Genomic DNA, 20340 nt, shown 5'->3' on the forward strand with positions numbered 1-20340 from the left:
GAGAAATCAGATCAACCACCACTTCAACAGAGAGAAGAAAGCCCGGGAAGAATTGGGTATATACATTTCGCAAAAGGAATAACTTAACATTGCGCTCACAGGAGAAGTGCAGCCTTGGAAGAATACTTGGCTTCAGCAACACTCAATGCATGATATTCTTCAGGAACTTGCAGCCACTGTTACAAGACAATTTCCATCTCATAGAATGTGAATGAAAGAGGCATTTCAACTGCCCCAAATAAAATTCCAAAAGTACTTTTGCTAATCGGTAAAACGCATGTGGGTAAAGTTGTGTCTGGTGAGAGGGGACAGACGATTACTGTTCTCTGTTGCATGTCTCCAACTGGACTTTACGTGCTTCCAGGCATCGTATTTCCCAGAAAGAGAATGAAAATGGAGTTGAATGAAGTTTGGGCCTGCAGAAACTTTACCTCTGGTCTTAGATTCTGGATACATAACCAGCGAACTTTTTTTTTTTTTTTTTTTTTTAGCTTGGTTAAAACATTTCTCTCACCTGGTGAAGCCAACTCAGGATGATGAAGTGTTACTCGTTCTTGATAACCACACCACACACTGCAATTTGGAAGCAGTGCAGTATTGTAGGTATACTTACATTGCCGTTTTCTCTTCCTCCGCGTGCAAGCCACATGCTGCAACCCTTGACAAGGGGTTCGGACCTCTGAAGACTGCCTTTGCAGCTAAATGTGACAAATGGATGGTCAACTACCATTGATCACCCGGAGGGGGAATACCACAAAGGGACATTTCCGGCATCTTCCACATTGCATACGAAGGGATTGCAACAACTGAGAAAGCTAGGAGTTCGTGGGAGGCTGCAGGGATCCTCCAATTCAATCCTGATGTCTGGAGCGATGTAGACTTCTAACCTTCGACGGTGACCGATCAACTATTGTGCTCTGCTGACAGCGAAGAGAATTGTGCAACAACTCAGATGTTCCAGATGAACCAGTAGCAGTACATCCGTCAGCATGTCTGCCGCTACCTAAACACTCAGGTGTACAGAAGGGGAAAATTTCCATTTCTCGAAATTTCATGCGTTAATTCACATGTACGAAAAGTTCGAGCACCTTTTTAGAAATTCGAGTCAGAGACAGGAGACGGACGAACGTCTATTACTAACGGTGGTTCGTGGTATATTGATAGTACTTCATCTCTATTTCTACACAATTTCTGTATTACTTTACAAACTGGTTCCTTTTCATCATTTGCAAATTAGTATTTTGCTACTTTCTAGTGCAAATGGAAATGGAATTTAAAATATCATATTATTAGTTATATAAAGTGCTGTCCACAAATTTTATTTTTGTAATTTCCAAATTATTTAAAACATAGAAGTAAATAATAATATTAAATGAAAATAAAGTAATTCAACACATGATTCTTATAATTTGGAAGATGAAGTAAAGAAATGGAAATAAATTCCTTCTCGGGAATTTATATGCCAGGAAAAAAACCCGGGAATATTCCCATTTTTTATTTTCCTTCCCACTGCCCATAACTAGAATTGTTATACCTACAGGAAGTGGTGGCATGAGGCCTTTTCAGATTGTGAGAAGCTCGATGATTTAAGTGTGACAGCTGCTAATGATCATAAAAATATCAGGTTTTAGATGGATAATTTCATATAATATTTTTACTTGCTTCCTTTGCGCATATAAGTTTCTATTTAGTTTCAAGGGTGTGTCAACTACACTTTGGTATAATTTGGCAGCTTTCATTTTTTTTTTTTTTTTTGTAATTTCACTTTCTAGGCGTTTGTCAATCGTAGGCTATCTCTTTGTTTCCTCCGTTATCAAGAATTTGTATACTTTTGATGTTACACTTGTATTCTTTTATATCAATATTTCGCAAAAAGAAAAAAAACTCTTTTTTCATGTTTCTGTCAAAATTTTCTTTGAATTGTGTAATGTCATTCTTCATTTGCTGCCTCGTAATAATATTATTGTCACATAGTAAGTGCGTACTCTTAGAGGCATAGTCCTTCAAGAGGACGCAAATGCATTGTTTCATAACAATGCATCTATTGTTATAACTATTGCCTTTATTGTCTTTATTTTTGCCTCCAATTTTGACCTTAAGTAATGAATAAAGATTTATGATAGAAATTATCACTCTGGGTGATTTCTCTTTTCTTCTTTACGCATTTAAAGACTAAGTGCGTACTCTTTGGGGAAATTCGCTTAGATGTCAGTGCAGAGCTTTTGTGAACGTGGCATTGAACCTCCGGGTTCCATAGGCCATAGAGTTACTTAGTTAAAACGCTTGCTGTATCAAAAACTTAAAAAAAAAATGATTATGCTGTGTAAGAGAGTTTCAGCTAAATTTTCTGACCAGACAGATCATTTATGTATTCCTCCTAAATTCTCAATCATTGATGGTGCGTAAACCTTTACTAGATTACGCTTCTAATTTTTGTCCTTTCTGATACATCAGTTTATATCTGCGTGCCATTGAAGTTCTATTTCTATACATATTCGTTCCTTGCAGGGTTTTTTTTCTTTCTTCGTCTCTCTTCCCAATTCATTATTCAGGTTTCTGTATTCTTTCCTGCCCATTGTTTTCGCTCTTCTGCGTTACTTCATTTGAAGAATCGCTTCAAGTATCCATTGTTTTCTCGGTGCCAATATTATTGCGGAGTGTGTCAGGTAGAATCCCTTAACTTTTTCTCAATTCTTTTCTACGTTGCCTACCATACCTACTATTACACAGAATTTTTATTCAATTTCTTCTTTCACATCACTGTTCGTATTTTTTAATCGCTCTCGTTTCATAACGATTTCTCCTCTCATTTTTCTTGATCGTCTTTAACCAGGTTTGCTCTTCCGAAACTAAGAGATTGTGGTCCAAATTAATGTCCGCTCCCAGTAGTGTCTTCACGTCCCATACACTACAACTGAAACGTTGCTTTGGTGGCGTTCTTTATCTCTTGAACTTTTCGCGTGTAAAGCTTGGCCCACAGAAGTTGATAAGCATTTGGGCTATTCGCAACTCCTCCTCCTACTATGGTGTTAGAGTCTCCGGTTACTATGGCGATTACCTTACCTCTTTCCTTCTGATGCAATGTATCACTAATTTCATCATATGTTACTTCTACTTCATTGTTATCGTGATCGGTAGTTTGCATAGACACTTCTATCATCACAATACCGACTGGATTTGCACTTATTGCGAGTATTACAAACATCAGACAGTAACTGCAATAGTTTTGTTTGGTTACACTCATTTCTTTACTGTTATTGCGACACCATTTTTGGCCTCAACACCACCTGAATAGAATATGGTATAATTTCCCGATACTATCTCACCTTTTTCCTGACAATCTTACTTCACTCAAACCTACTATGTTTACCTTATATTTGCCAATTTCCACTTCCAAATTTTCAACTTTACCCGCACGTCGTAAAATTAATTTTGTTCCAAGCTTGTAGACCGAAATGATAATTATTTCCTTCTCTGATGACTCTTCGCGGAGTACTTCCCACCCGGACATCCGAACGAGGGATTATTTTACATCAGAAAGAACAATCATTATTTTTATATGCATTCTCCTTCTTCGTCTCGCGTGAGAGAAAGATAATGTGGTAGTATTACCATTTCCTTTCCACATATCCATGCCGCTGACCACCTTGTGGTTCATTTGCCTTTTAGAACAGTTTCCCTTCCTAAGGACAAGAAGATTTCCTGACCTGCACCTGAAGTTGGGATTTTCACTTTGTTTAGAATGAGACACGAAGGCTTGTTTCAAACCTCTCCTATATTTTCAAAAGGCAATCTCTCGATATTCAATAACATTACTTCTAACCAAGTTTATCTTTTAAATATATTAGATCTTATCTGTCTTAGATTCTCTTCAACTTCCGTTGCGATCTCCTAAGTAGGTAAGTTTTTAGTTATCACATTTTTCCTTTTAGTATCGAAGAGGTTTTGTCTCCGAATTCAAGTGCCTTTATTAAAGCAGGCGAGATTAAGCAAAGGCTGAAACACTAGAGCATTGTTATCAAGAAATAAATGTAAAACAAAGGAATCTGTTGCCCACGTGGATTTTCCAAATAAATTAGATTAAAATCTGGTTTATTGTAATCCTTATTATTCGTCTCGGGTATATTGTTTTTCACACTCCTTGTCATTGTTTTTTTCTTTTTTTTTTAGTGGAGCTTCTCCGTGGCTAAGCAGTTATCGTACGCGACTTTGGCGTGGGAGACCCAGGTTCGATTTCCGGCGGGAGCTCATGTGGTTCGGATTCCACGTTAATCAGTAGGTCTACGTCTCATATAGCCTCGCTGCTGAACGGGACGTTAAACTCAAAATCAACTCAACTCTTTTTTTTTTTTAGTTAGGCTATTCATTTCTTAAAAACTGTTTATTTCTACAGTTATCCAAAGTGTGAAAACACTAATAAGTGGTAAACGCAACAAAATATAACCAAACGAACAATGTCAGTGGAGAACAGACATACAGGAAACTATTTGAAGGTACAATAACGTGTGCCATCTTGAATTTTACGCAATTGTCTCAAATGATAACAATAGCATGTCATACACTACTCTAACAGCAAAATTTTGTAGAAATCGAACGGTGCTCTTAATTTTGCTCTAGCGCTTGTCATTACAAAATTATGGTTGTTTCTTTATTGTATCTCCAAAAAATCATGTTAGATATTCGGCAAGTACCACTCATAAGACGTGTACAATGTGTTACAAATTCAGGTTGATTGCCAGATGCATTCTAAATACTTCCATAAAATATAAGCTGTAATCTTTAAACATTCGTCCAAAATTATCTTCTTGATATACCGCGACTCCTAATTTTCAGCACACACACAACAGACTTCACCTGAGTCCAAAGGTAGTAGTCCAGTGGGCTAGGTCAGGGCAATGATGTGGTCATTCCGTCCACCAATCTACGCATTAGCATACTACTCATCACGGTACTCGTGGACATAGATATCGTAATGAAGAGGGGCATCATCATGCTAGGAAACTTAAGGAATGACCCATCCTTCGACAACACTTATGGCAAGATGTTGTCTTCTAACACAACCCACTGTGACTCCATCAATAACGAATAGATGCACCATCAAGTCCCCCACACATCACACCACAGCAGTACTTTGTCAGGATCACCTGTACGTGTATCAAATCAACGCGGATTACTATTAGACCAGTACCGGATGTTCTGTATGTTAACTTTGTCTGGCATGTAAAGGCTTGGCTTACCTGTAGATACGCCAGAGGTATTTAGGGAATTGTCGTACCTGTTCTGTGGCCCAGTGAGCAAATTTCAGACAACGATCTGTATCATTTTTCTGTAAGGTGTTGACGAAGATGCAATTTATCCATTGACATAATATGCATAATTGATGTGCTACTAGCATCACTTTTACGTGCTACAAATGTGCACTTCCCTTAGGACTTTTACTGAATTACGCTAAAACTACCACAGCTGTGGCGTCGCCTGCTGTCGTACGTGTCCTACCAGTCTTTGGTCCATGAGCCACTGATCCAGTACTTGAAATTTCTTCTACATTTTAAATGTAATACCACTGTTCATGGAGGTTCTTTTCCGGGTGACGGCTGTTAAATCTGTCTTCAATGAAGTTGCTGTTTCGTTCTATAGAAAGAATACTATCTCAATGCAATCTGCGCTCTGTACGCGTAACGGCTATTTACTGCTAGTAAGTCGCCTGGATACACACAAAAAGAGTAATGATTAACGGTAAAGGAAATAACAGTCCCATTCAATTTCTACGAAAACTTTCTATTACAATGTCACATTACATACAAAGGTTTCCATTTAAGGCAGCTGTGTGAAATTCAAGATTGGGAGAATCATTGTGAAATGTCTTCTAACATCTTGCATCCCTACTCCCCACTCAGTTACTTTGGTTATATTTTGCAGCGTTTACCGTTAAACTGTTTCCATACTTTTGGAGCACACTCTATATTTTAGATTATCTTATCTGCTATAATAATACGCAATTGGATTTAGTCACCTGTTCTAATTTTATAACGTACCTTTCTGTTTATGTGTCTGTTTATTCAAGATTAAGCTTTCAATTAATTATCTTTCCTCTAGTCTACTGTGAAGTACAAGAGAATTGTATACTCTATGTAGTATTCATAATTTTACTTAATCAGTTTCCTTAAGTTACACCTATCATGTGTTTTTCAAAGAAATTAGTATAACTGATTTTCGTTTTGCATCCGTAAGTACGATTTCGTTGCTCATACATAAGTCTGCTTGATTTTCTTTATATAATATTATGTTTAATGTAGACTGAGCAATTATTAATATTGAAACTACACATTAAAAAGAGTTTACTGCATTTAATGTTTTGATTGCAAACATTTACTTACGAGTTTTACGTTCCACGATTACGCTTTCAAAATTAACTGACACAATATGAAATTAATGACTAAAACCCAATGAATGCTGAAAAGGTAACACGCACCTAGCGGGAATTTAAAGTAGTAAAAACATGTTTGCGAACACCGTGTGTAGTCGTTAGTACATTTTCAGTTTGCATCTGTATAATGTAAAATATGCGTGTTTCTCCGTTGTGCGATCCCTCACGGACATGGACATGAATCAGCTGCGCCATTTCTAATTCTGCCAAAGGGAGAGCAAGACTCTCTACCGGAAAAAGAATCTTAGGTTTTTTCAATTAGAATATTAGCACAAAATTTAGTAAATAGCATGTATTCTAAAAATCCGGGGGTGAAATTACCCTTATTGTCCTCCTCAAATAATGTCACTCCTTTAATTTGTTACTCGATATATCTAATTTTTGGTCTTCAAAGCCTTACCGAAGGTTATTATCACTCTTTGGAATCTGATGGAATAATTCAATTTTACATTTTATCAATAGTTTATGCGTATCAAAATTCCGAAAACATTCTAAAAAGTTCTTACGTTCTTGCAGATTTACCAGTAAATTATTCGTCTATGGTAAATTATTAGTACACAATTTGGCCTATTTGTTCAATTAGTAGAGTATATTGTCTAAATGCTGGTGTTAATGTTTTTCTTTCTAAAACTGTGGGTCTCACACTTTTTCCTTGAGGATAGAAAACCCTGGGAACTAACAGTTTTCTATATAACTTCCTTCTACTGCAGTGAAATAACATCGTCCTTTTAATATTACCCTTCATTGTTTCATATAAAGATAATACTCGTTACAGTAATCAAAATAGTGTCACAACTCAAAGGGCTACCGAGGAGACTTATGGAATTGTAATTCACCGATCTGAATGAAACTTTGCATACTTGTAAAACATCGAAAAATAATCGGCAAGTATTTTATTTCGGCAATGGTGTGGATTTCAGAAAAGAAACCACCGTCTAAACGTTAGTGGTCTCCAAACATAGAGAGAACACAGTCATTTAATGTAGATAAAAGCAAAGTGCGAGGGCGGCTTTAGGACAGTTGATTCAGAATCTGACGTCAAAATTACAAAATTGGAAATGGCGGATCCAATATAGTGATTACAATTACAAAAAGTCTTCTGGTTTGAAATGCTGTCCAATTAGTCAAGAACGTCATAGTTGGCAGGGGTTACATCAAGAAGGTTGCAGACCGATTTGAAATCCCTTTATGTACTTGTTTAATGTGAGTCTTCTCGCCTTTTACTATTCGCGCTGCTTACTGAAACTGAGATCCCTCGCCTCTTACTACTCGGGGTGCTCGTTTAGAGTGATAGCATTATATTTAGGTCTCGTGTTAAACCTTGGAGAACGCAATAAGATCTAAATTGGAAAAGTAGGTTTAGTTCTAATAATTCTGACGTACTCTAGGGTTTACACGCACACAAAAAATTGAAAGTGTGGTATGGTCAATGAATTCTATAACTCATAGCTACACCGTACAACCTTTAATTTCTGCAAATGGTGTTTTGTCCTTATAGTCTAAAACAACATCTTTAAATCAGAACATCTAATAGTGAAAGCGTCAAATTCGGAAAAATTATTATTAAGTGTTAATAAATCCTTGGTTTTAAGAGGGTTTTCTCTGTGTCTAATCCAAAGTCAATCTTGTTATTAGATTCGCCGAGTGGTTACAATTCATTAACATTAGAATCTATTTTAAGAACAAAAAAATATTCGAAAATAGAAAACATTTCTGCAGGAACAATTGGTAGGATTCAGCCTTTAGATATGTTCTTTATACCATGGAAAAAAATTATTGATACATTCTTCTGATATTGTCCTTCTCTGCAAGAATAAATAAATTTACATTTCCGTGATAATAAAATTAAGATCGAATCACTGATTTATAATCAATCTTGTTATTCCCGATTCGCTAATCTCATTAGGTATGCGTGGTACAAAAGCAGCTATTTGGAAGAAAAACCACCTGCGTTTGAAAATCCTGTAATATTTGTATGACTGTGCAGTGTTTTGTACAGTTATTGCCATATTAAGATGCGCATAGTGTAAACAATGCTAATCCGTCATTTATTTACCATAAGAAAAACGTTTCCTCAATAAATTCATAATTACAAAAATTGAAGACATATATATAAATTTCTAATATAGTAAGAGGCGACAGGACTCACTATAAATGAACTCCTCGACTAGTTAGAGAGAAGCGAACTCACTTCAAATAAGCACCCCGAATACTGAGAAGTGCAGAGACTCACTCCAAACAAGAATTCCGTTAAAATAAATACGGAAAAAAAAATTCAAATGAAAAAAATGAAATCTTTAAGTTTTACGTCCCACGGTTATGCCGGTTAGGCTAAAGGAGACGGTGATAATGAGAGATGAGTGAAATGGTGGAATGAAGAAAGTGGGAGGAAACGGGAGAACCCCGAGAAAACCCACGAGCACGGTGTTTGTCCACCACAAAATTCACTTGGCAGGGGCTGGGATCGAACCGGTGACCCCAAGCACCAGAGGTGAACGCTCTACCACTGAGCCACCGCACCCCCCCCCCCAAAAAAAAATTCAACTCAGTCTACAACCTTCTAGGATTGTTCTTGGCCAAGTCCTGCCAATTATGATTATTCTTGGCTAACTGCAGAACATTTAAAACCAGAAGACTTTACTGTAATCGTAATTACCATATTAGATGCGCCATTTTCAACTTTTTATATTTGGCGCCTGATTCTGAATCAGCTGTCCCAACACCTCCCATCCCTGGCAACATTTTTCTCTTACGTTAAATTGTTGCTTTCTGTCTATGCTTAGAGATCACCCTTAACGTTCAAATGGTGGTTTCCCCCCTTAAGCCCGCACCATTCCGAAATAAAAAAAAAAAATACGTGTCCATTATTTTCGATGTTCTACAAGTATGCAAAATTTCATTCAGATCGGTGAGTTACACTTCTATATCTCTTCTTCTACGAATCCTACAATCATCATACAACATACGTTATTCAGCAATATATGGCCGATCACCTCCCATCAATTTTCATAAAGAATTTATTTTTTTAAGAAGGTCGCTACGCAAGAGATATGCACATTTCTTAACAAAATTACAAATTATAGAAAATAAAGCCTTCAACATCTACCAGCGATCAAACTCGAGAACATATTTACAGAAATTACCGACGCTGCTTACGCAGTGAAAAATATTCGCCACAATAATTTATTATGTTACTCAGAGTAAGCTGCAAAGAAACAGAATGTAGAAAAAGGGAAAACGTTTAGATACCTTTCGTTTTTGCAAAGAATAAGATATAAAATACAAGCAGAAACATATATTTCGTGTTATCAGAAACGAAAGTTGACATAAACCATACTGCGTTAACAATATATCGCGATTTATGAAACTAACCAGCCTGGACCTGCATTCTTCACCTGTATACTAATACAAATCAATGGAAATGATTATGGAGAATCTCATCAAATTTTCCATTAAAAATCACTTAAAGAAATATAACGCGATTGAGAAACGCGTTGGTGCATAAATATCTTGAATAAATCCTTAAAATATACATAACATCAATTTACAACATTCATTATCTGGTTTTCTACAGTAATGTAACATCATTTCCCATATTTTTCACAATTCATTTCTCTTTTAACATCTTTATTAACTGCCCTTCTAACATTATTCGACTTTTAAGCATTACCCCTTTTCCCATTGAAATTGTTGAGCTCGATTGCCTCCCTTAATTGTTTTGAAAATACCGCTAAGATCCACACCGTTGATATTACTATAATCCAATAAATTTAATTTTTACTTTTTTTTGACTACATCAAATGTTTATAAATAACCATTCTGTAAAAACTAATCAGATATACAGGGTGGCCCAAAAGCGTTGAAACTAACAAATGAACAGGATTTTAAAAGAATTGCAAAAGTAATATTGCAGCCTAGTAGTACGGGTGGGCGCTATCTTGATACGATGGGAACCATATGTTATCATACCCTGTTTTCAATTGTAATTTTCTCAGAAATTCAATGCTGTTTGTTTTTGCTTTATCGTTTACCATAAGGAAGTTAAAACTTTTTTTCATGGAAACCTTTCAGGCCACTAAGTTTACATGACTGTGATGCCAGCGAAATGCATTGAGGGTATTTTGATCTCAGGAGATCGAGGCACGAGGTTCCTCACTGATGATTTTAACAACCATCTCTCAGATATGGCAGCAAATAGCCGCACAACAGTAAACAAGTTGATCAAGAAATTCAAGGAAACAGTGTCTTTCAAAGAAACCAACACCAGGCAGGCATCCACGGCAACTGACGAAACATCAACATTAGTCTTGATACTATTTTGCACCAGTTCAAATCGAAGCACTCATCGTTTCTCCGAGGAAAGTGGATTTAGTCGTACATCCATCATGAGTGTTTTGTCCCTCCATATTTGGCACCACTACAAGGTACAAGTGCATCAGTGTTACAGGATGAGCCCGATCGGCATTTGCAATCGTAGAGTGGATAAGAGCAAATACCAAATCCTCATTTCGCTTGCAACCTCTTATTTACAGATGAGGAAAAAATTTATGTTTCTAATGATGCGAACAAGCAATGTTTTTTATTAGTTGGAAACCCATTCCTATTCGTGTCAAGCGTCTGCTGGAATTCTTCGAAATGTGATGGCATGGTATGATGTGTGGATGGCCTATATTGCGGGTCGTTTGTTTACCAAAGGTAGCTTAGAAATCTACCAGTATCAAATATTAGAACTTGTCCTGCCATCTCTCTTATCTGAAGATGGGACATTCCGTGGCTTCTACGAACACGACGTTGCCACTCCGCATTATGAAAATTGTGTTCGTAAATATGTGAATGTGCAGTTTTCCAACTCGTGGATCAGTAGACATGGTACTATAGAGTGGTCGTCCAGTCCCCTGAGCTCATTCCCAATTTTTTTTAACTTTAGGAACATCTGAAGTCCAGTGTGTATTTAGTGAAAATTCTGGATGTTCACCACTTAAATAAATGCTTAACAAATGCGTGCGCAAACATACCTAAAAGCAGTTTAAGCAAGGTTTTGCATGAACGAGAAAACAGAATGATTGCCAATTCAACGGAATGGACAACATATGAAATATATGCTCTAATCAGGAGAAACCTGTGGTATGTGACTGATGTTGTGGAAACCAAAGATATCGTAACTTCGTTACGCTAACCAATAAGGGAAAAACAAAGACAATGCTGAATTCCTGAGAAAATTTCAAATGAGAATAAGGTATCACAGAGTGGTTTTATTTACGGAATTAAAAGAAATTAAAATGGAGAATTTCAAGATTGCACAGATCACTATTACATGTACTAAACTTTCTCTCCCATCTGTACTACTAATCTAAAGAGATACTAATTTTGCAATTCTTTTAAAATCCTGTCTTTTATTTGTTTGTTTTTACATTTCTGGACCATTCTGAATAGATAATACGACACAGAAACTACTACTAAATTAAGCTACAAATTTAGGCAAAATGAATATTTTCGTTCTATTTAAACATAACGATCATTTAAATCTTACCTTAAAATTATTTTTGGAATACGCTCGCTAACACTCTCTTTTACTGTATGTTTTAATTTATCAATGACCCCTTTGATTTCTACGAAATCTTGCGGATTACTGACTTCTTCCCAGTTTCCTGAATGTACTGAGTGACACTCGGTATTTCCAGTCTCACATAAATCACATTTACTTGTAGTCAAGTCATGGATAGATTCGGACGTGATATTTGAATTTATTTCCATCTGCCTAAGTTCCAATTTCTCCTCCTTAATCAAGCATGTGTTTTCGAGAGATACCATAGTTCCACTCAATACATTGTAAACAGCTAAAGGATCGCTAGCATTCGCTAGCATTTCGGATTCCAAAGCATTAACGGTATGAATAGGAGCAGACAGTTCACCCTCTTCCTTCCATTTTGGTTCAAGATCAGGATTCTCCATCTTGTCATTGTTATTCTGAAAATGTTCATAAGAAAAACGATTAAAAACAATCACGAAATTTATGGTTTAATTAGTTTGCCATCCCTTTTTACAACCAACACTATACAAGATGAGACCTACTTCTCAATATAGGATCAGAACCAAAAGTTTATCTGCATCCCACGACGAATCGAAACCAGAAGAACGTGAACATAATGTACACCCGCTATCTACACGAGCACATTGGAACATACGATACAGATTCAAAAGTTATATTCTAATGAGATATTAATAATATAGAATCAATAAAGAAAAATTTGTTCGACAGTATTATACAACAAGGAAACTTATTTTACAAACAAATCCATACTCAACGATTTTAGAAACAGGATTTAAACCTGAATACAACCCAACAATACGTAGGTTAACCCGAGGTCATATTGTTAGAGTACGTGCTTAGAACGCGGGAGATACGAGTTTCATTTTCGGTAGGAGTTCATGTGGTTTGTGACCCATGTTAAGCTAAAGAAAAATGTTCAATATAGGGTGGGAGCTGTAAGGGACACTGAATTCAAATCTTATCAACCATAAGCAGTATGCCTACAGAAATATACGCCACAAATAATATGCATGCGATTAGAGTGATTACATTGTGCGGCAATGAAAACTGCCGCAAAACAAATATCTGCGGTTTATATGAAGTGCAGTAACCCGATGAGGATAGTAAAAACCATTTGTTCCTACCAAGTAAACTTTTCTCCGGAAATGAAACTTTACCAGCGTAAACTGTATGCTGTTTGTGTTTTGTACGATGCGAATTTTGTGAAAGCACTGGACAATGATGGCAGAGATTTCCAATGTCCAAATTTCCAGCGATTAGTGAAGCCTACATTCGCCTTTTCATTTTTTCCTACCTAATTTCGGAGATGTCACTGATGAACGTGTTGAGCGATTTCACCAAATTATCTATTCCGTGGAAAGATTAAACCAGGAAAGATGGTTACCAAATATTTGGCAGATTGCTGCAGGACTCTCCTACAAGAAGTTTCATCATTCACCCAAATGGAAAGTTTCCAGGAAGAATTTCTAGCTTGTAAATACATTTCATTTTGTTTTGTAGATTTTGTGTTCGTTTTTTCTTTAATGCTTTGTAACAGCAAATGGATTGTGGTACATCGTCCGTACTTTCTCCTTCTTTATGTTTCTTCCCTACTGCAATCGAGTGTTTTTCACGTGTCGGACACATTGCTGTTTTTCTTTACTGAATTACAATGTAGCCATAACTGTATGCAACATAGGTAAAGTGGTATATGTGACATCGTATTCAGCGATTGTGAACTAGTAAAGAACATCATTTCTCTGCTGACTAGATAAAAAGTTCCAATTTGTTGCACTGTCTTATTTCTGAGAGAAATACGCAGCAACCTGTGCTAAGTAATCATTACCAATTAGGAGCAGTTTATCTATTTATGTGTACGGTTTATACGCCTATCAAGAAATGTGCGTATGCACAGAAAACAATAAAATATCTAAACCCTGTGCTAAGTGAACAGTACATGCTAATTTTGCATCATGACTTCCTTGTACACAACCACATCTCTAACGATGTTTACAGATGAATTATATGTTATCCGGTTACATAAGACCATTTTCCATAAGCATTGCTCTTCCATTTTTTCTGAATTAAGAGGTATTACTAATCCTGCAGAAAAGCGCTGACAATAATAATGTATTAATTTCAAAGTTGCCAAGTGCTGCATCTTACTAATAACGTACTCCGTTACCAACGGAAATCGTAACTTCAAGAGGCATCTCATGATTCATGAAATTGACGAGACAGACTTTCTTTCAGAAAATATCAAATAGAGAAGACACTAAAATTTTGAAGAAAGTGAGAGAAACAGTGGAAAATTCTTCGCTGAAGCTCCAGATAGAAAAAGGGTTTTTTAGAAGACATTATTTTAGGCTTCGACTCGAAGATATAATTTCCAAAGAACAGCTAGATTACAATATGCATAAATCCAAAACTTCACTTTATGATGTCATTCATCAGGAAAATTCTTTTAATACAAATGATGTATCTGTTCATACAAATAGCTTTGAATGTCATCGATGCGCAAAAATTGAAAATTCGACGGCGATTTGCAACACCTGGAAGTCTTATCAGGAATTAGCCATTCGTAAACACCTTAGAGAACAGGATAAGATATATTTATCACAATTAATTTTGCGTGTGCGCTCGCACAAATTACCACATTATATGAAATACGCTAAGGGTATATAAAAATGAAATAATGTGTTGTAGAAGATAGGTACATCGCCCGATACGATGTTAAATTTTCAACACACTCAGAGTGAACTTTAGATTTTAAGTGGCATCATTACACAAGAATTTAAACATCGATTATTAAAAAAAAAAAAAAAAAAAAGTGTCTAACTTACCTAACCCTAAGAAAACCTAACAATATTCGACTCTAGCTTTCCCTATTGTATCCTGGTCTAGTGCACTCGCATAAAGCGATCTTTATGTGGTAATGCGCAGATGAAAAGTATATTTTAAATTTCAAGCGGGAAGAGGCGTGTGACGGTAAGTAAGGTAGAATACATTACATCATAGAATGTTAAGTTTGTTTCTTCAGGCTCCGTCTGTAAAGTTGATGAAAAAAGATCTAACTTACACTTAATATTTTAAAAGCTGTTGGTAACCCAAGTATCATCATTAGTAAGTTACAACAGTTAGCATCCCAGGAGTTATTAATTTCTAATTTACGACGTATCTCTGCAGAATTGACATTGATTTTATCATAATACTTATATATTATTTTGTCTGTTTGACATGTTGATCGGGTCTCATTTAATAATAATAATAAATAGAGGAGTTCGTGCTGTTCTGGCGCACCACATTATCAAAAATTTACAGATACAATTTAATACCTTGCATTGAAAGGCATGTCTATGACGAACAAATTTCTGCAAGCAACAGAACTCCATACCAAGTAATACAGCTGCATTTTAGATTTACGAATGTATGGTAACTAGTATAAAATTATTACAACTACTTTACGACCGATAAAATAAATGAGTGCAGATCAAAGGTGACCAGCGGTGTATTTCTGCACAGTGTACAAAACCTGTATTTTATGTTTACAATTAGAAAGTAGGTACTAGTATTAAACCATGACAAGTGCTATAGAAAGTCTTATCATTGCTAGAACCCATTTTTTTTCACTACTCTCACGTACGCGCATACTCACAATCACTGACGATCCTTCCCAGTGGTAGTTTTGCAAATGGGGGCCAATACAAAGTTGGGGGGCGCGGTGGCTCAGTGGTAGAGCGTTCACCTCTGGTGCTTGGGGTCCCGGGTTCGATCCCAGCCCCCGTCATGTGAACTTTGTGGTGGACAAACACCGTGCTCGTGGGTTTTCTCGGGGTTCTCCCGTTTCCTCCCACTTTCTTCATTCCACCATTTTCACTCATCTCTCATTATCACCGTCTCCTTTAGCCTAACCGGCATAATCGTGGGACGTAAAACTTAAAGATTTCATTTCATTTCATTTCCAATACAAAGTTAACCTAACCTAACTGATAGTGCCAATCATAACCTACCCTAACGTAATCTAACAACCTAATCAGAACCAACAAAAATACAGATAATATATTAAGAAAGTAAGAAATTTTAAATCAAAATATTCTGGTTCCTCAATTAAAGAATTTGCATTTCCAATCTCCCCTCCCAGCCCAAAGAGGGGACCGCACGGCCTCCACCTTCCACTGCCCTTACGCGGGTAGGCAATATTCCCGCTTCCTAGTTGCCACTTAGCAGTATCTTTTTCACTGTAGTTTTTATGTTACGTATCCGAACACCATATTTATACGTAGATCGTAAAAGTATAGTACATTCACAACACTTCTGGTGGTTCCCCTGATTTTATCTATGCGAAGAGAGAGATTTTCACATCCCCACCGCCAATATTTTAGGGCACAATGATAGAAATTAGTGAGTGAGTTATAATTTTGCAATATTTTTTTTCCTAGTGCTGCGCCAAAAGGAAACAAGTATCAGAAACAATGCATATACTTTTATGTTAGCTTATTCTTACTTTGCACAGGACAATTTAATCATGTAATGCCAATAACCTCACGTTAAACTAAACTTGCGATCGCGAAACAATGGAACTCTTTTATTATGGTGATGGTTTACTTTTGGCGCATCACATTTTCGATACATTTACAGGTAACATTAAATACTTTGCACGAAAAGACACATTTATAACAAACTTCTGCAGGTTCTAGAATTAGATACAACGTAATACTTTGTATTTTAAGTTTACAAGTGTAGTATTACTGGTACAAAATCATTCCAAGTGCCTTACGACGGACAAAATGAATGAGTGCATATGGAAGATGGCTGTATTAGATAGTATTTTTCACCAGCTTAGTATTTCTGCACAATATACAGAAACTGTAGTACTACAAGCATGAGACCATAACAAGTTCCATTGAACCTCGCATCATTCCCAAAACCTATTTTTTTCACTACCCTCGCTGACGTCTATACCCAGCTTCGCTTACACGCCTGCTCCCTTCGAGCGCACCCTCTGGGGTTCTCCTGGTTTACCTTGTAATGACTCCGTTACATAACAATCGTACCTTTTAGCGGCCACCTAGCACAGGTAGGTTTGTTCTTGCACTACTCAATTTGTCCTAAAAGTAGGTATACATCCCTGCACTGATCAAGTAGAACATTCGCTAGCATATAATTATGTTTGCTTCGGCTGTTCCGAGCTTCAGATATAAGAGAAAAGGCATTAAGAACAAATAATAAACTAAGTCTACCTGATGGCTTACAAAAAGAAATGATATAAAATGCAATGAGCTGATCAGTACGGTACAATATACCTACTTTTAGGACACCTTGTATAGCTTTTATGCCATACCTACCGTCACCATACTTATAGGCAGATCGTAAGGAACTGTACGTTTTCAACAATGCAGGTGCAGTTTTACTAGACGGATCCATAGATTACACAAGGCACGAACAAATTTAGGGGTCTTTAATTTGCCCATTTTTTGTCGAGAACAGAACCCAACAAACCCCTGCGGGACTTCTAACTTGTTTCGGTAATTGTTAAGAACAGCTACTTCTCATCTCCGGTGCACGAGGATACTTCTTACTGTTGCACTAGCTACAAAATTAATTCTATTTGATGTACAAGTGGTAACGCAACACACAAGAAACCCAGATCATGTTGTATTCACACTCCAATATGGAGTGAAAATGCAGCGTGATCTGGGTTTCTTATGTGTTTTATTACCACTTGTACATCAAATGCAATCAATTTTATAGCTAGTGCAACAGTAAGAAGTATACACGTGCACGAAATATGCGATATGCGTTCAATTACCCCACACATACTCATACATTAAGTACAAGGGCACTAGACAAACATATATATTAAGTACAAGGGCAACATTTAGAAATGCAACGAAAAGGAGAATAACGGCCAGGAAGCATTCATTTTCACATAGCTCAAATGGTTGGAGGATTACAAGGGCACTACAGGGATACACATTTAAGTACAAGGGCCAAATTAAGAATTGCAACGAAAAAGAGCAAAGAAAAATTCATTTTCACATAGCTCAAATGGTTGGAGGATTATAAAGGCACTACAGGGATACACATTTAAGTACAAGGACCAAATTAAGAATTGCAACGAAAAAGAGAAAAAGGGCCAGGAAGCATTCATTTTCACATATCTCAAATGATTCAAGGATACAACCGAGCGACTGCAAACTCTCTTCTTTCCGTGAGGTAATTCTTATTTCAACAACACCATACTCAATAATATTCCATGAGTCACACACTCACATAACTATAATCACCGACATTTTTTTCTTAGCGTGTTCTCAACACATTCCACGTGCAGCTCGTCGCCATATTACTCTGCCTCCTCCTTCACTCAGCTGCCGCCTATATCAATCTGCGCAGACGCACTTCCATGATTCAGTGACGTCACATAGAACATGTGAAAATCGCACCTCGTCAATGTAAATAAACAGCGTGCAAAACAAAACGAGAGCGGAATACACACACGTCTTATTTTATTTCAAATCACTCATTAACTAATTAAAATTGGGTATATTACCAACTTTTTAAGTAGGTAGATATTCAATGAATAATTCCTGAAAGTATGGCGTTTCTACTCCATCCGTAACCGTGAAGTTCTTCTCCTTAACTATAACCCTTGTTTCTACTCATACTCCTACCCCTACTTCTAGTACTATTTATACTATGGATCCATGTAGTAAAACTCACGAAATTTTATCTATGCCAATGATTAATTCCCAAAAGTATGGCGTTCCTCGTCCTTCCTTAAATGGGAAGTGAGGCTCCCTAAATATAACCTGTTTTTCTAGGAATATCTGTTTTTTTTTTTTTTTTTTATATCGAATGGGAAGAATAATGTGCCCTTGTACTTACGGTATGACTATGCGTGGGGGATTTGAAAACACATATCGCATATCCCGCGCACGTGGATACTTCCTTAATGTTGTACTACCTACAAAGATGGTTCTATCTTCCTACAAAGACGTAGCAATACAACACATAAGAAACACAGATCACGCTATGCCAATCGATGTTTTAACCACTGTTCTAGGTTTCGCGGGAATCGTAAAATCTAAGAAAGATTACTTTCAAGTGCATGCCATTCTACCGTAATTGACATCTAACGTATGTAGTGCGGCCACATGTCTATTTTATTTTTGTATCTTTTATGTAAATTATCTTATTCAATAATATCACACTCTAATAAGTGTAAACAACTTACGGACTCACCAGTACCTATTACCATTTTTTCTCCAACTTTTATTGTTCTGGCTAAAAGGAATATTATTTGAATGTTTCTTAAGTAATGCGTACTTCTACAAAACAACTAAGGTCCACAATTATACGTGCATCGGACATAGATGCGTGTCAGCTACAATTAATATCTGACATATGAATATCTCATAACATAATATTTTAAAAAAAAATAAAATAAATTGTAAGATGAGTAACAGTATAGTGCGCCTCAGATGACAAGATCGACGGAAAATATGCGAACTAAAAACAGGGTAGCAAATTTATGAACTCCAGTAGTTACTGTTGTTATAAGAACTATGTTGTCCTATTAATGCAGAAAGAAAAATGTTTAATTTTCTTGTGTTCATGTTATTCCCTTCCCCCCCATTGTCGAGTCGTACTCGAGAAATATATCCTTTTATTTCTCGGCTGAACAATGACTATATAGGTATAAGTAGGTCTATATAGGTATAATGAATATAAATACAATTGGTTATGATATGATATTTTTTATTTGAGTTTAGTATCCGTTTCAGCAGCAAGAGTATGTGGGACGCGGATCTACAGCTTAACTTGGAATCCGAACCACATGAGCTCCTACCGGGGTCTTCCGCACTAAAGGCGCGTACGCTATCCACATAGGCACAAGGGTGTTCTACAGTCAATTATGAATAAAACTGATTCCTAAACTTTTTAAACTCTTTTAATCTACAGCTAACTTTTTATTTTTATTTAGTATGCTTAAACAAGATTTGTTTTCTAGGCAGAGAAGGAACTGAGCTAACGTTATGGGAAGCGAAGATAAGCGAGTACTATGAGGCAGCTTAACTTAGGATTAAAAACATAAGCTCCCACAGGGAGTCAACCCATCACCTATTAAAACAATGTGAGAAGACAATCATTTAGTCATGATGGAGTATATAGCTTCTCTGGAATAGTTATTTAAGTAAGTGCACGATATTACACAACAATTGAATGATTTTGCAAGCATAGGATTTTGTTATATCAAAATAAAGATGCTGTGGTTATAATAATTTAAGATTTAAGATCCTTTTTCTGTGTAGATGCGTACTCTCCACTCTGTGTTTTATTGTTTTTGTAAGACAAAATTAAACAATATCCTACATGATAAAGG

General features: G+C 36.5%; 1 protein-coding gene across 7 annotated transcripts in view; it reads right to left on the bottom strand.

Moving 5' to 3' along the window:
* Window positions 1-19465, bottom strand: part of LOC145689984 (uncharacterized) — a 32139-nt gene extending 12674 nt beyond the window's left edge. Inside the window, exons 1-2 of one of the 7 annotated variants that reach the window (XM_081764431.1) lie at window positions 19213-19465; window positions 11958-12394 (exon numbers count right to left, since the gene is read on the bottom strand). In XM_081764431.1, the coding sequence (XP_081620557.1) occupies window positions 11958-12394; window positions 19213-19215 (440 nt within the window). In that variant the 5' untranslated portion in view covers window positions 19216-19465. Of the gene's footprint in view, window positions 1-11957; window positions 12395-17302; window positions 17591-18230; window positions 18746-18842; window positions 19014-19191 lie in introns of those variants that run through there. The other 6 variants (XM_081764433.1, XM_081764435.1, XM_081764434.1 and 3 more) reach the window with 6 other exon arrangements.
* Window positions 19466-20340: the final 875 nt, after the last annotated feature.

This window comes from Thermobia domestica, chromosome 7, assembly GCF_964235325.1.
Source record: "Thermobia domestica chromosome 7, izTheDome1.hap1.1, whole genome shotgun sequence".
In the NCBI taxonomy this organism is placed as follows: domain Eukaryota; kingdom Metazoa; phylum Arthropoda; class Insecta; order Zygentoma; family Lepismatidae; genus Thermobia; species Thermobia domestica.